We start from the raw sequence: 15041 nt of genomic DNA on the forward strand, positions 1-15041 counted from the left end.
TTTAGTAGAAATTGGCAAACACCTATTGATTCTACTCCAAGTCCTCTAAGGCAACACCCAACTCTTAATCTGAGCTCTTCTCCCTCATAGCATAATGAATATTATCCAGCTTCCATTTCTAGTAGGCAAGAGAAGACAAGTCATTTACATCTTTTTTTTATTAATTTGTCTGTGAACAATTCATTATACCTTAGTATTTAAGACTAGTTAGTGAATGCAGCTGCTCTGTTAACAAGACCAAAGGTAAGAGGAACGTTTGGAAGGCTTTCATTGGACCTGTGAACAATTACAGCAATTATGAGTCCCTAGTCAGCAAACGCAACTATCTTTCTTCAATTAACACCAGAGCAGTTTGTCCTTCACCAAATGTGGTTTAGGAGACAGCCTGCAGGCAATTGGCTTTAGATCCCCAACAACATGAAATGATGAAACACCATGGAGAATTTGGGGTCTCTCTATAAAACCCTGATGGCATGGACTGATATTTCCTCAGCAAGATTGGGCCCAAGCCAAAAGCTGAAGAATGTCTCCACACATGGAGTGTCTTTTGGGTTCTGGTGGTGGTGGTGGTTTTCTGGAGTTGGGTCAGGCTCAGAAAAATTCCATCAAGCTAAATCAATAACTTAAAGCTTTTTTCTTTAATTTTATTTCATTCTTCACAATCTGGTCTGTGTGGTTGAAAGCCAAACCAATTCATTAAAGACATGAGGAAAGAACAATGAGAGGGTAGAGCTTTGAAGAAAAGAGTTCTCTGGTCTCCAAGATTTTCTGATTTGACTCCAAGAGCACATTCTAATACAAGTGAAAAATATGTGTCCCAAATTGGGGCTTCCTATTGAAACCTAGTGGTGACCTGCAGCTGGTGAGACTTGCTGACATTCAAGCAGCAAACTAAAGAAAATCAAGGCAAAACAAAAATCTTTCCACGATTTTTTTTATTCTTGTCCTTAAAAAAAAAGCTTGGAAACAGAGTTAGGGGATTCAAACAAATAATAAGGGCCTTTGGTTTGTTTTCCTCTTGAGTGAGCCAATTTGCTCATCAGGTCCAGATATTCAAAATTTTTGACTTATTGGGAACTATATTCCTCCCATGGCTTACTATAGCTTCTCAAAGATATGTAAACTTTTTTTATTGATTCATTCTTCTTCCAGCATACATAACTTGTTATTACTATACAGGTTACAAGTAAAATCAATAAAGTGTTTTTATAAGCCCTGGGCATGTAACTTTCTAAGCATAGATTCACAACAGGAGATTTAAGACTTACTATATAAGAAGAAGAAGAACTAATGTTTATTCAGCAATTGTTAAAAGCTAGATACTATATGAAATGTTGCACATGCATTATTTCATCAATTCCCAAAACAATCCAATTTGGTATATGCTATTATGATCCCCACTTTAAAAATGAAGAAAAGACTTAGCAAGATTATGCAGTAGAATCAGAATTCAAATTTCAAACTGCCTCCCTTATTAAAGAAGCTTGAAAGAAATTCTGCATATAAAGAGATGGTCAGTAGTACTGTGCAGAGGTGACTGGGAAATGCACATTGGTGTGTGCTTGTGTCCAAAAGTCAAGGAGAGAGGAAAGAGGTCTCGCCCATAGAATGCAAAACTCCAGAATGTCCTTCAAATCACATGCCCCCTCCCAGTTAACCTTGAGACCCTGTGACCTCTTACTTTCCATTGCTTCTGGGCTTCTCTATTTCACCATGGAGGCCTTCCTAGAAACCCTATCTGCCCTCTCCTTGCTAAGAATATTCTCCCAAACCCTTCTTCAAAACTTACTGTTTTAGATTGTTTATTTATCTAGATTCTTTTACAATTTAAGTATCTATAGAAAAAATTGCATTCTTTTTGGACTGGGTCTGGACCAAAATGTTTTCTGTAAAGATAGAAAGTAGCTTTACCTTTTCACAGTACCCTCATTCAAAAAGAGGGAAAAAAGATAGAAAAGAAGTAAGATCTACCCTAAGGATCACAAGAGCCTAGAAGAAGCTAGAGGACATTTAATTTTCCATGATGAAACACATTCCAGCCATCCATGGGAAAGAAGCCACCTGTCACAAAGTGAGAGGAAAAAAACCAGGTGGAAAAGAAAGACATGTGAGAAAGAAACCTGAGGCTGTCTCTCATTTGCTTGGTATCTCAGGGGTTGCACAGGAAATTTTTTTTTCAAAGCTTGTCGTTGTCATTTTGAAATTCATGGAGCTATAAATAAAATTTCTTTACTACATATTGGTTTCTGTGTCTCAGACCCCTGAATACATGTGGCAAATAAAATCTGCTGGAGCCAAGACAAAGTGATTTATTTATTCCAGAAATATTTCTCGAGCTCCTTTGAGCAAGGGTCTATTCTAAGCAATGAAGGAAAAACAAACAAAACAGGGACCTCCTTCAAAGGGTAGGCATGCCTACAAATACCAGCACAGCAAGGAAGCAGAGGAGAGGAAAAGTCAAGTTCAAATGGCTGGTTAAAGGACATCCACACTTGTCCCAGGTGTCTCCGAAGGAAACTTATGCTATATACAAACTGTGGGAGGTGGTAGGTTGCTCTACCATGCACCTTATTTGAGCTGAGCTGCAGTCATTTACTGAAAAGAGAAGGAATTTGGTACAAGTGGTCTGCCGTCTGAGATGGGGTAATATATAGACATTGATATGGTACCTGTAAGGCTAGGTTCCACGTCTTATTCATCTTTTTTATCATCAACCCTCTCTTGCAGGACCACCCTAGAACCTGCTAAAAAGTCTGTGCTCAAAAAATGCCTGAAAAATAAGTATATAAACTTCAACCAAAGAGTGGGCTCATTTGTAGGCACAGTAGATGCAGCACTTAGTGTCCACAACACTTTTAGGGGCCCACAAAAGTGTTAAAATTTTCCTATATTTTAAGAGCAGAAGAAAAGATAAATATAATAATATTGAATACATAATAATGAATTTGATCTGGATTATATTTGTCTTTATTCCCACAATCACAAAATATAATTTTTAATATTTTTTGGAGGAAGGGCCCACAGAAGACATAACTGTGACCCTAGACTGATTTTTCCCACCTCACACCCGAACACACACCAAAGGCTTCCCTGTAGAGGGACACATACTGGCTCCACAGGCCCCACATTGTGGAGTCAGGAACAGAGTTAGCTAGTTAAAACAAAGTCCCTAATTATCTATATCTTTTGCTCCTCATATTACCAAACTACATAAAATCTGAATTTTATGAACAATGCTCTTCTTGATTGCTCTGGAGAAAAGTACATGTATGCTTTAAAATTATTTGTCTTCAGGCCTCCCATCAAGCTATACAGAAAGGGTGAATTACAAAGAATGAACAGAAAATAAACTGTAATCATAATGTTTTACGTATTTGAGTCAATTAGCTGGAATGTTTCACATCTTGAAGAATGTGAGATTTACAGGAATGTGGAAATAATAAATAATAAGCATATCTGGGAGAACATTGTTTTTCCCCACAACACCATGACCAGCTTGTTATATTTTCATATATGTCAGCAATGGCCTAAGTTTCCTGATGGTGTTGTGAAATGTTGTGTAAATGTGCCTACACCTTAATAAAATGCTGAAGATATTATATATCTCATTGTGATAAAATACCACTTCTGCATGATTTTTCATCTCCTCTAGTCCATGCTCCTCAGGCAAATATATCACTTTTAGTAATGTTTAGCAAACTGTTTTTAAGCTGTCATTGCTACTGTAAACAACTTTGTGAGATACATGTATTTTATTGAATCATAAAGAGCTACTTTAAGTCAAGAAAGGTCAACATTACCTCACATAACATAGGGGCTCAAAAACATTTGTTGACTGACTGTATAAATCGATGAATATTTTAGGTTATAAAAGTTCTCCAGTCTGTTATGAGACCTACAGGAAATGATATAGCCTGAAGATGCATCATTCACAATCATGATGATGCAAATGATAGACACAAATATCAGTCCCTCAAGTCATGCGGCCATTGTAACAAGTCCAAGAGAAAGGGATTGGCCTCAGCTTTCTCTGCACATCAGTGCCAGATCAGAGCCAGCTACGTCACCAAAACATATTAAACCCTACAACAATAAATCTTGTTGGAAATTTGTTCCTGTTAAAGTTAGTTAATTTAATATTTACACTCTTAATATTATTCTAGTAATTTTATATAAATAAATCATTTCATTTGAAAAAGAAAAAATGACGACAATAATTCTAAACTCTTAGACTGGCATTGGGAATAGGAAAATATTGCCCCAGAGCATGTATATAACAATTGACGTCTAGTAGGAACTACATTGAGACAGAGTTCAGCTCATCATGAGGCTGAATATTTTAATAAATAAGTACCCGAAAAGAAAATAAACTGCACCATGAAGCAATTGCCTATAAAAGCAGGTTAATCACCTGTCAGAGATATTATTAGATGGAAGAAGAATGCATTAGATAAACTCTAATCCAGCCTTTAGTCCTTAAAAAGTCTATGACCAAATATAAAGACAATAACAGTGATTCATTGAATATGCACACATTAAAGAAAAAATTATATAATGGCCTGTCACTGACTAATTAGAGGTAAAAAAGAACATCAAAACAATCTGGCTGACATGCTATATTAAAGAAACTAAAATATTATTAAAGCTGTTCAGCTAGACCAATTACCCAAAAACAAAAAATATATATATGTGTGTTTTCTGCCATCATGAATCAAAATTATTTCTACCTATGTAATCTTAGTTTTTAATATTGGTGTATTCATACAATGTAATATTGCTTTGAAAGAAAAAAATAAGGAACAAACTATTGGTACTTGCAATTATATGGGTGTCTGTCAAAAAGCCTTAAGCGGAGTAAAAGAAGCAAGACACAAGAATCTGTGCTGTATTATTTTACTTATGTTAGTTTCAAAAACAGGCAAAACTAACCTAATAAAAGTGAGAAGATGGCTGTGCAGAGCACGGTGAGAATGAAATGTCCTATATCTGCGTTCAGTGCTCCTCCACAGAATACAATGTAATTTAATTTAAAAACCATATTTGCTTTGCATGATCTGAAGAACGCAATACTTACCAAGTGGTTTCTTTTTACTGCAGAACATTATTGCACCAATTATTTTTCACCAGGCCTCAACAGTTGGCCTACATAAGAAAACAGGAAAAATACGCATTAGTGTTTGAAAAATACTCATTAACCATAAATTTTCATCTTTTAACTTCCTTTCTAGTCATATCTAGGTGACGAGAAAGCCATTGGCACAATAAGGAATACAAATTGCATTCATAAGGCTTAAATCTAACTAGATAAGAACAATTCTATAAAGTCTATATAGACAAACTTAAGGTAAGCACAAGTGTGCTATACAACTGGGCATTAATTTAGCCAAATTTTCTAATATATCCCAAATGCTATGAATCAGAATATTGCAGGGGTGAAGCTCTAGCATCTGCTTTTTTATTTTTAAATTAAAGTTTACGTACGATATTATATTAGTTTCAGGCATACAACATAGCGATTAGACATTTATATAAGCATCTGTCTTTTATTCAAGTGTTATAGGTTATTCCTCCCCACAGCCAGAGCTAGAAACCACTGCTAAACCGTGGGAGTTACACATGAGAGGAAACTATTGGCCAGGCTCTAGAGGAACATAATGCAATTCAAAATTTTTCCTCAATTTATTCTCATGAGTATAGTCACACACACACACACACACACACACACACACACAGAATAGTGTCATTATTATCTTTCATTTCTCCCCTACATGTGATCTAATTTCTTTCATATGTTAAACTCTACGAAAGATTTAAAATAAATAATAAATAGGCAAAGACTTAGAACTTCACAGACTACAGAAATGAACTCAGGCACCTTAGCAAATACACAACAAGGCAGGCAGGGGTACTGAGTGCACGCCTTTTTGGTTGGAAAGGGAAATGACTTGTCTGCAGCCTGCTTGAAGGAGTGGTGTGGCAGGAAGGATGCAGTGAACACACTCAAGGAGCCGGTCAGTCATGTGGAGACCAAAAAAGAGGAAGAGCAATGCTTATGGCTTACTAGTCACAAGAAAAGAGGAGACAGGAAAGTTTATCAACACCCATTACTGCACTATAAATCTTTCAGAGTCTAAAAAGCCTGAAACCATCCATCTTTCTCCCTGTCAGGTCCCCCAGATTCATGAGTTTCTATCCACCACCTCCAGGTAAAACAACAGCTATCCCTGGGGTATACCTGACAAATAGGGCTAATGATACTTTGTGGAACTCATTGATTTTTTAAGGACCAGTTACTAAAACTGATAAATCTGAGCAAGAAGATGGGGATACTGCCACCAGGTGCTGCTAGAAGCAGGACAGGTCCTCAAATATATAACTCTTTTGTTCCTTCTCCCACATCTTCTACCAACTGCCACCAAGGCTGCCCTAGACAATCCTTCCTTCCCCTCCTCACTGCTCCCCACACCTCAGCCTCTAGGATGTGTCCACTGACCAGTGGTTGCTTTTCCCTTATATTCCTCCTAACAGGTTTCCTTGCTCCAGCCTTGGCCACCTGTAGACCAGAGTCCACAGTGAAGCCAGACTCATCCTTTAAAAAGGTAAATGGCATCATGTCACGCCCTTGCTTAAAACCCTCCAACCACCTCCCAATGGCCTTAGGAAAAAAGATCAAATTCTAACACGATTTTTTGGACCCTCTGCAATCTGGACCCTGCTCATCTTTCTAGCCTGATTTTCTGATCACTCTCCTCATTCCCTCACTCCTCCTTGCATCCTCTCATGGCTATACTTCTTTCTGTTGGAGGGCCTTCACACATGTCTTCCCTTGTGCCTGTTACCATCTAACCCCATCTCTAACCCTTTCACCTGACTAACTCTTACTCATGTTCCAATATCAACTTATGGATCACTTCCTCTAAAAGGCCTTCTTAGTCTCCCAAATCAGAGATAGGAGCACCTCCTATGTGCTTCCACAGAATCCAGAGCTTCCCATTTCAGAGCCCCTATAACTCTAGAACATATTTTCTTATTATATTGGCTATTTCCCCATTAGTCCACAAAACTCCAGTAGGGCAGAGACCTCATCTGTTTGGCCCATAGTTGTATCTCCACTATCTGGCATATAGCAATGCTGAATAAACCTGTCTTATAGCAATACTCAACAAACATTTGCTAAGTTAAAATATTACTGATCACCTCAATTTCTAAGAGATATGGAACAAGGGCTTCCTGGGGCTAAACAGCACTTCCCTCTTAGCAACTATCCCTTCCCAGACCCCAGTCCCAAGTGCCAAAATATCATAGATATTCCCAAGCTAAAGGCCACTGTAACTTTCTGGGCTGCTCCATCCATTTAGCTGGTACCCCTCCTCCTGTGCACCCCCATACCCAGCCTAGGAAGAGTCTCAAAGGATGGGCAATATTTGTTTAACAGCAGGAAGAGTGATGCAGGTAAATTGCAGAGTAAAGAACAGAGGGGGAAATGAGCAGATCTTGTGGGGGAAGACAAGAGCAGGCACTATGGCTATAAAAGAAGACTCACAAGAAAGATTTTTTTTAAATGAAGACTTCCTGTGAGAAATATCGACAAAAGTGAGTTTTTGTCCATGAAGGACTCTCTCTGTTCCAAAAAAAGTAGTCACAGCAACAGATAAAAATGGCAAGGGGGAGAAGGATGAATGGATTCTGTGACAATGACATCTGGATCTAGTGGCCCCGTCTGGCCAGAAGATTAAGGCTCATGAGCAAGTTCTAACCCAATGTGTTAGGGCTTGAAAACTCTCTCTGGGGACTAAGTGAACATGTTCTGTTTTCATGAACACTGAGTCCCTGGAGCAGGTGAAAGAAAGGAATTCTTTAAGCAAATGGCAAAAGAGAATCTACACCCTGACAGGTGGCAATGAAAATGCAAGCAGAAAAATAAATTCAGTCTCTCAGGAAGTTAATAAGAATAATGGCCACCAGCCAACTTATTCTTTCTTTCTCCTTACTGGTTTGATAGATTGCTTTGAGGGATAGTACTAACAGACAACCAGTACAAAAGATGAACCTAAATATATTTGTGCAACGTAAAAGTAACTAAGGAGAAGCTACCCATGTAACCCTTTCCCTCTCTTATTTTAGATCCTCCTATAAGAACTTCTCATTTTAAAAGTCCCTAAATAATCAAACATAAAACCACATCATATTCTTCCTAAAATTGCCTCTCAGTCATAGAGCTATTTCATTGCTTTTACATGTCCTAATATCATTTCCAAAGCATTTTTGAAAACTTTTGTTTTATTTTTTTTAAGATTTTATTTTTATTTATTTTTAGAGAAAGGGAAAGAGATGGAGAAAGAGGGGGAGAGAAACCTCAATGTGTGGTTGCCTCTCATATGCCCCCAACTGGGGACCTGGCCCGCAACCCTGGCATGTGACCTGACTGGGAATCAAACCGGTTACTCTTTGGTTCACAGGCCAACACTCAATCCAATGAGCCACAACAGCCAGGGCTGAAACATTTTATTTTAAAGATATTGAATAAATCCAGTTTTTAATTTTAGCCATTTTTGCTTTTGTACAAAATATTCTCTACTTCATAATTAATTCAAAGTGATAACTTTTATATGAATTAAACAATATCTCTATAAGATTTGTTAAACTTATTCCTTCTAAATGATCTCATTCAACTGTTTTTACTCTCTGAGACAAATGAAGAACTAACATTCAGATCTATGTTCCCTCTGATCCAATCTTTCCCTTGTAACAACGGCAATTTGGGTGTATTCAAGGAAGAGTCATAATTAATGTAGCAGATTCTAGTTTCACTTAGAGAAAGTAAAATAGTCCTTTCATTATTGCACATTCATCAACTCACCAAAATACACCAGCTGACACTTGCTTCACCTCTAAAGGATGTTGGAGTAAAGAAAAATTCATCTTTTGTTGAACTTTTGGATCAGTGAAGGTCTAAGGAAATAGAATAAACAAAATGAAGTGAGAGAAAAGGTTTGCTAAAGTGAAATCTAGCTCTGAAAACGGGAATTTAAGATTCTGAAATCCAACCATTTACCAGTGTTGAAGCAAACAATATTTACATGAATGCATTCCTTCTTTTATAAAATCATCCCAAAACAGTGGAAATAAAAAAGGAAAGCTAGCCGTGGCTGCTGTGGCTCAATGGACTGAGCGTCAGCCTGCGAGCCAAGTATCGCTGGTTCGATTCCCAGTCAGGGCACATGACTAGGTTGCACATCAGGTCCCCAGATGGGGGTGCAAGTGAGAGACAACCACACAGTGATGTTTCTCTCCCTCTCTTTCTCCTTTCCCCTCTCTCTAAAAATAAATAAATAAATAAATAAACAATAAACAAACAAATAAATAAAAATTACTTTTTTTAAAAAAAGCAAAGCTCTTGGCCAGGTCTTATCTTACCCTTGACTTCACCTTATGCTCAGGATTAAAATAATGCTACCCTTGTGTGAAAGTCCTTGGGAGTTTATAAGAAATAGAAGTATGGGAAAAGTAAGAAGAATAAGGAGTAGCTAAAGAATAATAACTATGAGCTTTAAGTATTTTAATTCATTTAGAAATGCAATGGGCCCTTTTTACATTTCAAGTTCAGGTTTTGACTCCTGGTCACAGAAAATAATTCTTCTAATGGGAAAAAGTGGCTCCAGTTTGTTCAGAGAAAATAAGGAATTGGTTTCAGATACATTGCAACTGACAGTGATAACAAGACATCCAAGCTGAAGCAGAAGAGGGCATCCTCTCCACATTATGATTCTACAGGGAGGTCCCTACTTATAGTGAAAATGGGCACTCCCAAGTAATTCAATGCTGTAAGCAAACAATTGAAATCAAGATGCCCTTCAGTGATTTGAAGCCATTTCCCCTATTCCAACTCCATGATCGCCAAGCAACCTGCTAATAATAACTTGCTTTCCCACAGAAGTCTGTCTACAGGGAAAGAATGCATTGGTCATGTATGCTGAAGTGAACATGTTGATGCTCCTTACAGTTATATTACACATTTTAAATTAATACATTGTTATTTTTATTGTACGTCATCAGTGTCCTGAGCTAATATTAATCTCCCCAGAAAGATAGATCTGGTTTTGGTATGCTATTGAAGTACAGTCCAAAGTCTACAGAACAAACAACCCACTCTGGCCACAGTAAACTCACCAGGAGGCCTCCAAGGGCACAGACTACTGACCTGCTTAAGGGTCAGCAGGATGTGGTAGCTGGAAGCTTGTCCTTTAGAGTCAAACAGCCTGACCTTGGATTCCTGCTTTTTCCACTAACTCATCACAGAATTGGGGCAAATAAGCTCAGAACCTACCCAGAGGGGCTACTGGGGATGGGGCACACAATCAAAGTGTGTAGTATTAGTTATCCTTAAGGCAGCCCTCTGAACTTTCTTTGTCAAGGTATCTATATAAATGTTAGGATGAGGACAATGAATGTAACTTCTTCAAGACATTCTGCAGTAAAAATAAAGGGGATCCATGTAAATAAGTAATGAGACTAAAGAAAAGATATGTTTGCAGTAGGAAGACAGAGCCATGTGGATAAACTGAGGGAGCAGAACCAGTGGAAAGAGAAAGATTGAAACTTTGAGGTCAAGTGATAGAAAGGCAAAGGAATTGGAGATGGGAAAAGAAAGGGAAAAGGAAGGGGCCAAGGCAGTTGGCAAAGAGACAGGAGCAGTCGCAGCCAGGACAGGAGAGTAGCGTGGGGCACACTCTTGGCAGCTCTCTCTGTACAAGTAAGGCCAGGTGAGCCCCTCCCTGCCTGGCTCACCTCAGGGGCTAGGGAAGAACCTGAATATCCCCACTGGGAGTAATCCCCTACTTCCTTTGAGTAATTGGTTCTCTCCAGTTCTCAGGACTCAGGGACAAGATGGGCCAAGGCAGAAAGGACCCATCCAGCTTCAACAAGCCCAACCCCAGACCTCACCCCCTATGAGGACCTCCTACCTTCCTCTGATTCTATTTTCCAGTCTCTGTTCTGTTCTGCTTGCCTTTCTCTTTCCCCAGCTCTGCTTTCTCTTCCCCTCTGGAGACACTGTGTTATACAGGAGAGACTTTTAGGATAACAGGATTCCAATCCCAGTTCAGTTACTTTCTATCTAGTGTTCCTTTGGCCAAGTCCCTTTCCCTTCCAGAAACTCAATCTCTGAATCTGTAAAATAGAGATAATGATGCCTTCCCCCCAGGGGTTTTGTGAGGTTAAATACACATGTGTACACAGTTCACTCCATAAAAGTGTTCCCTCCCCTTTTTCCCTCCTCCCCAGTCTGTCTTTCCTACTTCCGAACTTTTCTCTTCTAATCTCCTAGTTTCCTTCCCTCTTTTCTTAACTTCCCTTCATATTTCTCACTACAGCACTTGCTTTGCCACCCAGCACACCTCTCTGAGGACTGACCCAACCAACAGTGGAAAAGAGGGGGGCTTCCTGGGAGGCCAGCACCAGGGTGAGCTTAGGTGAACCTTGAAAAGCCCACCTGCTTGAGCAATAGTGGGATCTGAGGATGGGAAGCTTCCACAGGCAGAATGAGGGAACGAGCCTCTTCTCTCCCCATGATGCCCTCCATCTTCTCTGGTCCTACTCCCTCCCTTTCTTCCCACTACCTCTAGGCGACCAGAGGCTGAAAAGCAAAGCCTCATTGAGATCTCCCACCCCTAAACACTGCGACCTTGCAGTCACATCTACCTGCACATGCCTGCCAGCCCAAGATTATTCCCTCGGTTCTGCAGGGCCAGGCCCCTGAGGGACGAGGGTGCTGAAGCACAGTTCTAAGACCTAGGGAAGGGAGGTTGTGGTGGGGTAGAGAAATCTCGGCCTCGGAAGGTAAGACTAAAGAGGGGTAAGGAATCAGCCCAGGCCTCTGTCCTGCAAGCGTGCAGCTTTGAGTGTGATGCAAGGGTGGAAGGCGTAGATAATGTTTCAATCATATGTGGTGTCAGTGACAGCGGCCAAGAGCCATAGTGCTTACAGATTGTAGACACCGGGCAAAAATAGAAGTAAGACATTTAAGCCAGTCTATGTGTGTATATGTATGTTTATAAAAGTGATGGTTAGTACAGCCAAATTTATAAATTGCTTGGAAATTATATCTAACTACCATGCCTCAACAATAAATTATTATATTTCTCATATAATATATATCAGATTGATTTTGTTGTGAGTTGTCATGTCAACACTGAAGTCTGTTTATATTCTGTTAGGCATGCAGCTGTTACCCAGCCACAAAATTCTAAAACAGTGGGAACTCTGCTTCCCTTCCTCCTCTTGTTTATCCCTTGCTCATTTTCCAACTTATTCCCCTAGTTTCCTTTTCTGTTTCCTTTCTTCTCCTTTCCTAGCCTGCTCTCACTGCCTCCCTTGTGTATTTTCACCTTCTGCCTCACCCTGCCTTTCTCTCCCAAACACGCCTCCCCTGACTTGGTCATCTACCTTCCCCTTCTTACTTCCCTATTCAGGCACCAGAGCTAGTCAGAGGGCTGGGTCTGGTCTTGCTAGCTCTGTAACCTCCTGCCAGTTCCCTTCCCTTCTAAGCCCTGGTTTTTTCATCTGTAAAAAGGGACAATCAGGGTTACTCAATTCGGCAATCTAAATCAGGTCATGCCTATAAAGAAATTAGCCCAGTGCCTGCTGATACTAAGTTAATACTAAAAAAAGGAAGCTCTTATTATTAAGTGCATTTGTAACTCTCCCCAAGTAGAGAGCCACCCCTCTTGATATTCAATCATCGAACACTTATCAAGTGCCTGTTCTATGTCAAACCTGGGCTGGGTAGAGAGAGGCAAGGAGCATTAGGCCCCATCTCTGTCCTTCAAAAGCCCATAGTCTAGGGAAGACCAGAGAGACAAGTACATGGAAGAATCATTAGAATGGCAAGTGCAGGGCTGTGATAAAAGGAGGAACTGAGAACTGTGGAGTCGGAGGGAAGGGAGTCACCAGTCTGCTTTGCAGAGTCAGCTAAGACCTCACAGATGGTGATTGCAGGTTGAATCCTTTTGAAAGAAAAAGAAGAGTTGGCTCAATAAAACGAGGTAAGGACAGGTAAAAGGAGCAATGTGTGCAAAGATCAAGTGTTGTGAAAGAGAAGGTTGTGAGCAGTGAAAGTCATGGCAACCAGGTTGCAAGGAGCATGGAGACATGTGGTCTGATACGGGGCCAACAAAACAGATAAGAGATGGGTTCTGAAAGAAGTCATCCTCTTCATCACTGTAGTCATCATCACTATCATCCACTGGCTACTTGACCTCATGCTAAGCACTTGACGTATATCATTTCATTTGATCCTCACCAAAACTCTGTAGGCAGGGACTGCCATAATCCGCATCACTAAAGAAGGTAACCCAAAGCCTCCCTATGGTCAAGAGCCTGGTTGATCCTGCAGGTAACGGGAAGGCAGAAAAGGTCTCTCTGTAGAATGTATGATCAGAATCCAGCCCCCCTGTCATTGTCTTTGCTCCCTTGTGTCTCTCTAAGCAAGTGCACACTGTCAGAGTCTTTAGGAAGGTTACTCTCACAGCATGGACTGGCCTGGGAAGAGATGGGGGAGCAGTGACAACTGGCAAGTGGAGCTGAATTCTGGCAATGTTTCTGCAGTTGAATTGACAGAGTTTATAAATGGCCCATGCATTAGGGTACGGAAGAAGGAGAAATCTGGGGTGACTTTCAAATTTTTCACTTGGGACAATCAGGAGATAGAAGTGCCATTATCTAAAATGGCAAATATAGCAGTGAAGGGAGGAAGAAGGGTAGTTATAGGAGCAGGAGCAGGAACCGTGGTGGGAGAATAAGTTCAATTTCAAAACATTAGGCTTGAAATGCCCCTGGATCACTGAAAATATTCTCAGCACTAAAGAGGAAACACACATTTGTACACTTGGAATCAACATATAAGGAAATGTTGAAGTCATGGGAAATAAATGATCTCACTGAGGAAGAACAAGAATAAAGAGAAGTGAGGAAAGGACAGAGAGTGAGGATAAGTCAATAAAAGGACAAGGACAGAGTCCTAGGGGACACTCAACCTCAAAAGAAGGGTCACAGAAGGATACATTGAAATGAAATGCTGTGGCTTTCCTGACTGTCCTCATCCTCTGACAGAGCCTAGAGAAGGGCAGGCGCTCAACAAACTGGAGCCGAGTAACGAAAAGGAGAGAAGAAAGAAAGGCAGGCTCAGATTAAGGAAGGAACGTGTCCCCAAAAGCACAGTCATCAATGATATTTAACATTTACATTCAGAACTGCATCTGTTAATCCTTTTAAAATGTGTAATATTGCTAAGAAGTTAAAGTAGACTTTAAGCACGGACTATACAAATGTGAAACATTTGGAGATTACTGTTTTCTAAGAATTTTCATGAGAAATCCTGAAAAAAAAAAAAGCATCTAATTCTTGTATATGCCATGCAAGTATCTAGAATGCATACATTAATAAAGAAAAAAATAAAAATAAATTTAAAAAAAGAAGTTTTATTTCAAGGAGAGCTATAATTTCCAGTTTACTTTGAAATGATACATTAAGTCTAAATGAAAATTTCTACTTTACCATGTAAAAACAAAATAAAACCCTCCTGTGCAAAAAAATTAATCTGTCAGGGACACAAAAAAGTCACTTGGCTCCTTCTTTTTACATGCACGATGAAACAATATAAAAGCACAAGATAAATAAATATATGTTAAAAATTACTCTGCGTTTACATTTTGCAGTAAAGGCTATTAACATGGAGCAACACCTGAACAAAGGTGACAGTTGGTGGGCACAGGTGTTGGAATCACACATCTAATAAATACTGTATTTCCTCATCTTCTTTCTAGTACTTCAGCCCCCAATTAATGTTTCCTGCCTGTTTTATTTTTCTTCAAAACAGCTAATTGTTAACCAGGGACCTGAGACTCCCTCATGTCTATTAACCAAGCAGCTAGAAGAATCAATGTTTTCTGTTCAGACAAATCTCAGAACTGAAAACATATCCCTCAAGTCTCACAGGCAGAGCTTGGTGGCAAACTGTTTATGTCCAGAGCATGAACTGACCA

At 39.6% G+C, this 15041-nt stretch overlaps 1 protein-coding gene across 3 annotated transcripts in view; it reads right to left on the minus strand.

The window, feature by feature from the left end:
* Positions 1–15041, minus strand: part of ATP8B4 (ATPase phospholipid transporting 8B4 (putative)) — a 247568-nt gene that overhangs the window by 222850 nt on the left and 9677 nt on the right. For 2 of the 3 annotated variants that reach the window (XM_090270585.1, XM_090270583.1), the window contains exons 2-3: positions 8861–8952; positions 5075–5142 (exon numbers count right to left, since the gene is read on the minus strand). In XM_090270585.1, the coding sequence (XP_090126711.1) occupies positions 5075–5102 (28 nt within the window). In that variant the 5' untranslated portion in view covers positions 5103–5142; positions 8861–8952. The remainder of the gene's footprint in view (positions 1–5074; positions 5143–8860; positions 8953–15041) is intronic. The other variant, XM_090270584.1, reaches the window with a different exon arrangement.

Source organism: Furipterus horrens, unplaced genomic scaffold, assembly GCF_987537825.1.
Source record: "Furipterus horrens unplaced genomic scaffold, mFurHor1.1.pri manual_scaffold_3, whole genome shotgun sequence".
NCBI classification, from domain to species: domain Eukaryota; kingdom Metazoa; phylum Chordata; class Mammalia; order Chiroptera; family Furipteridae; genus Furipterus; species Furipterus horrens.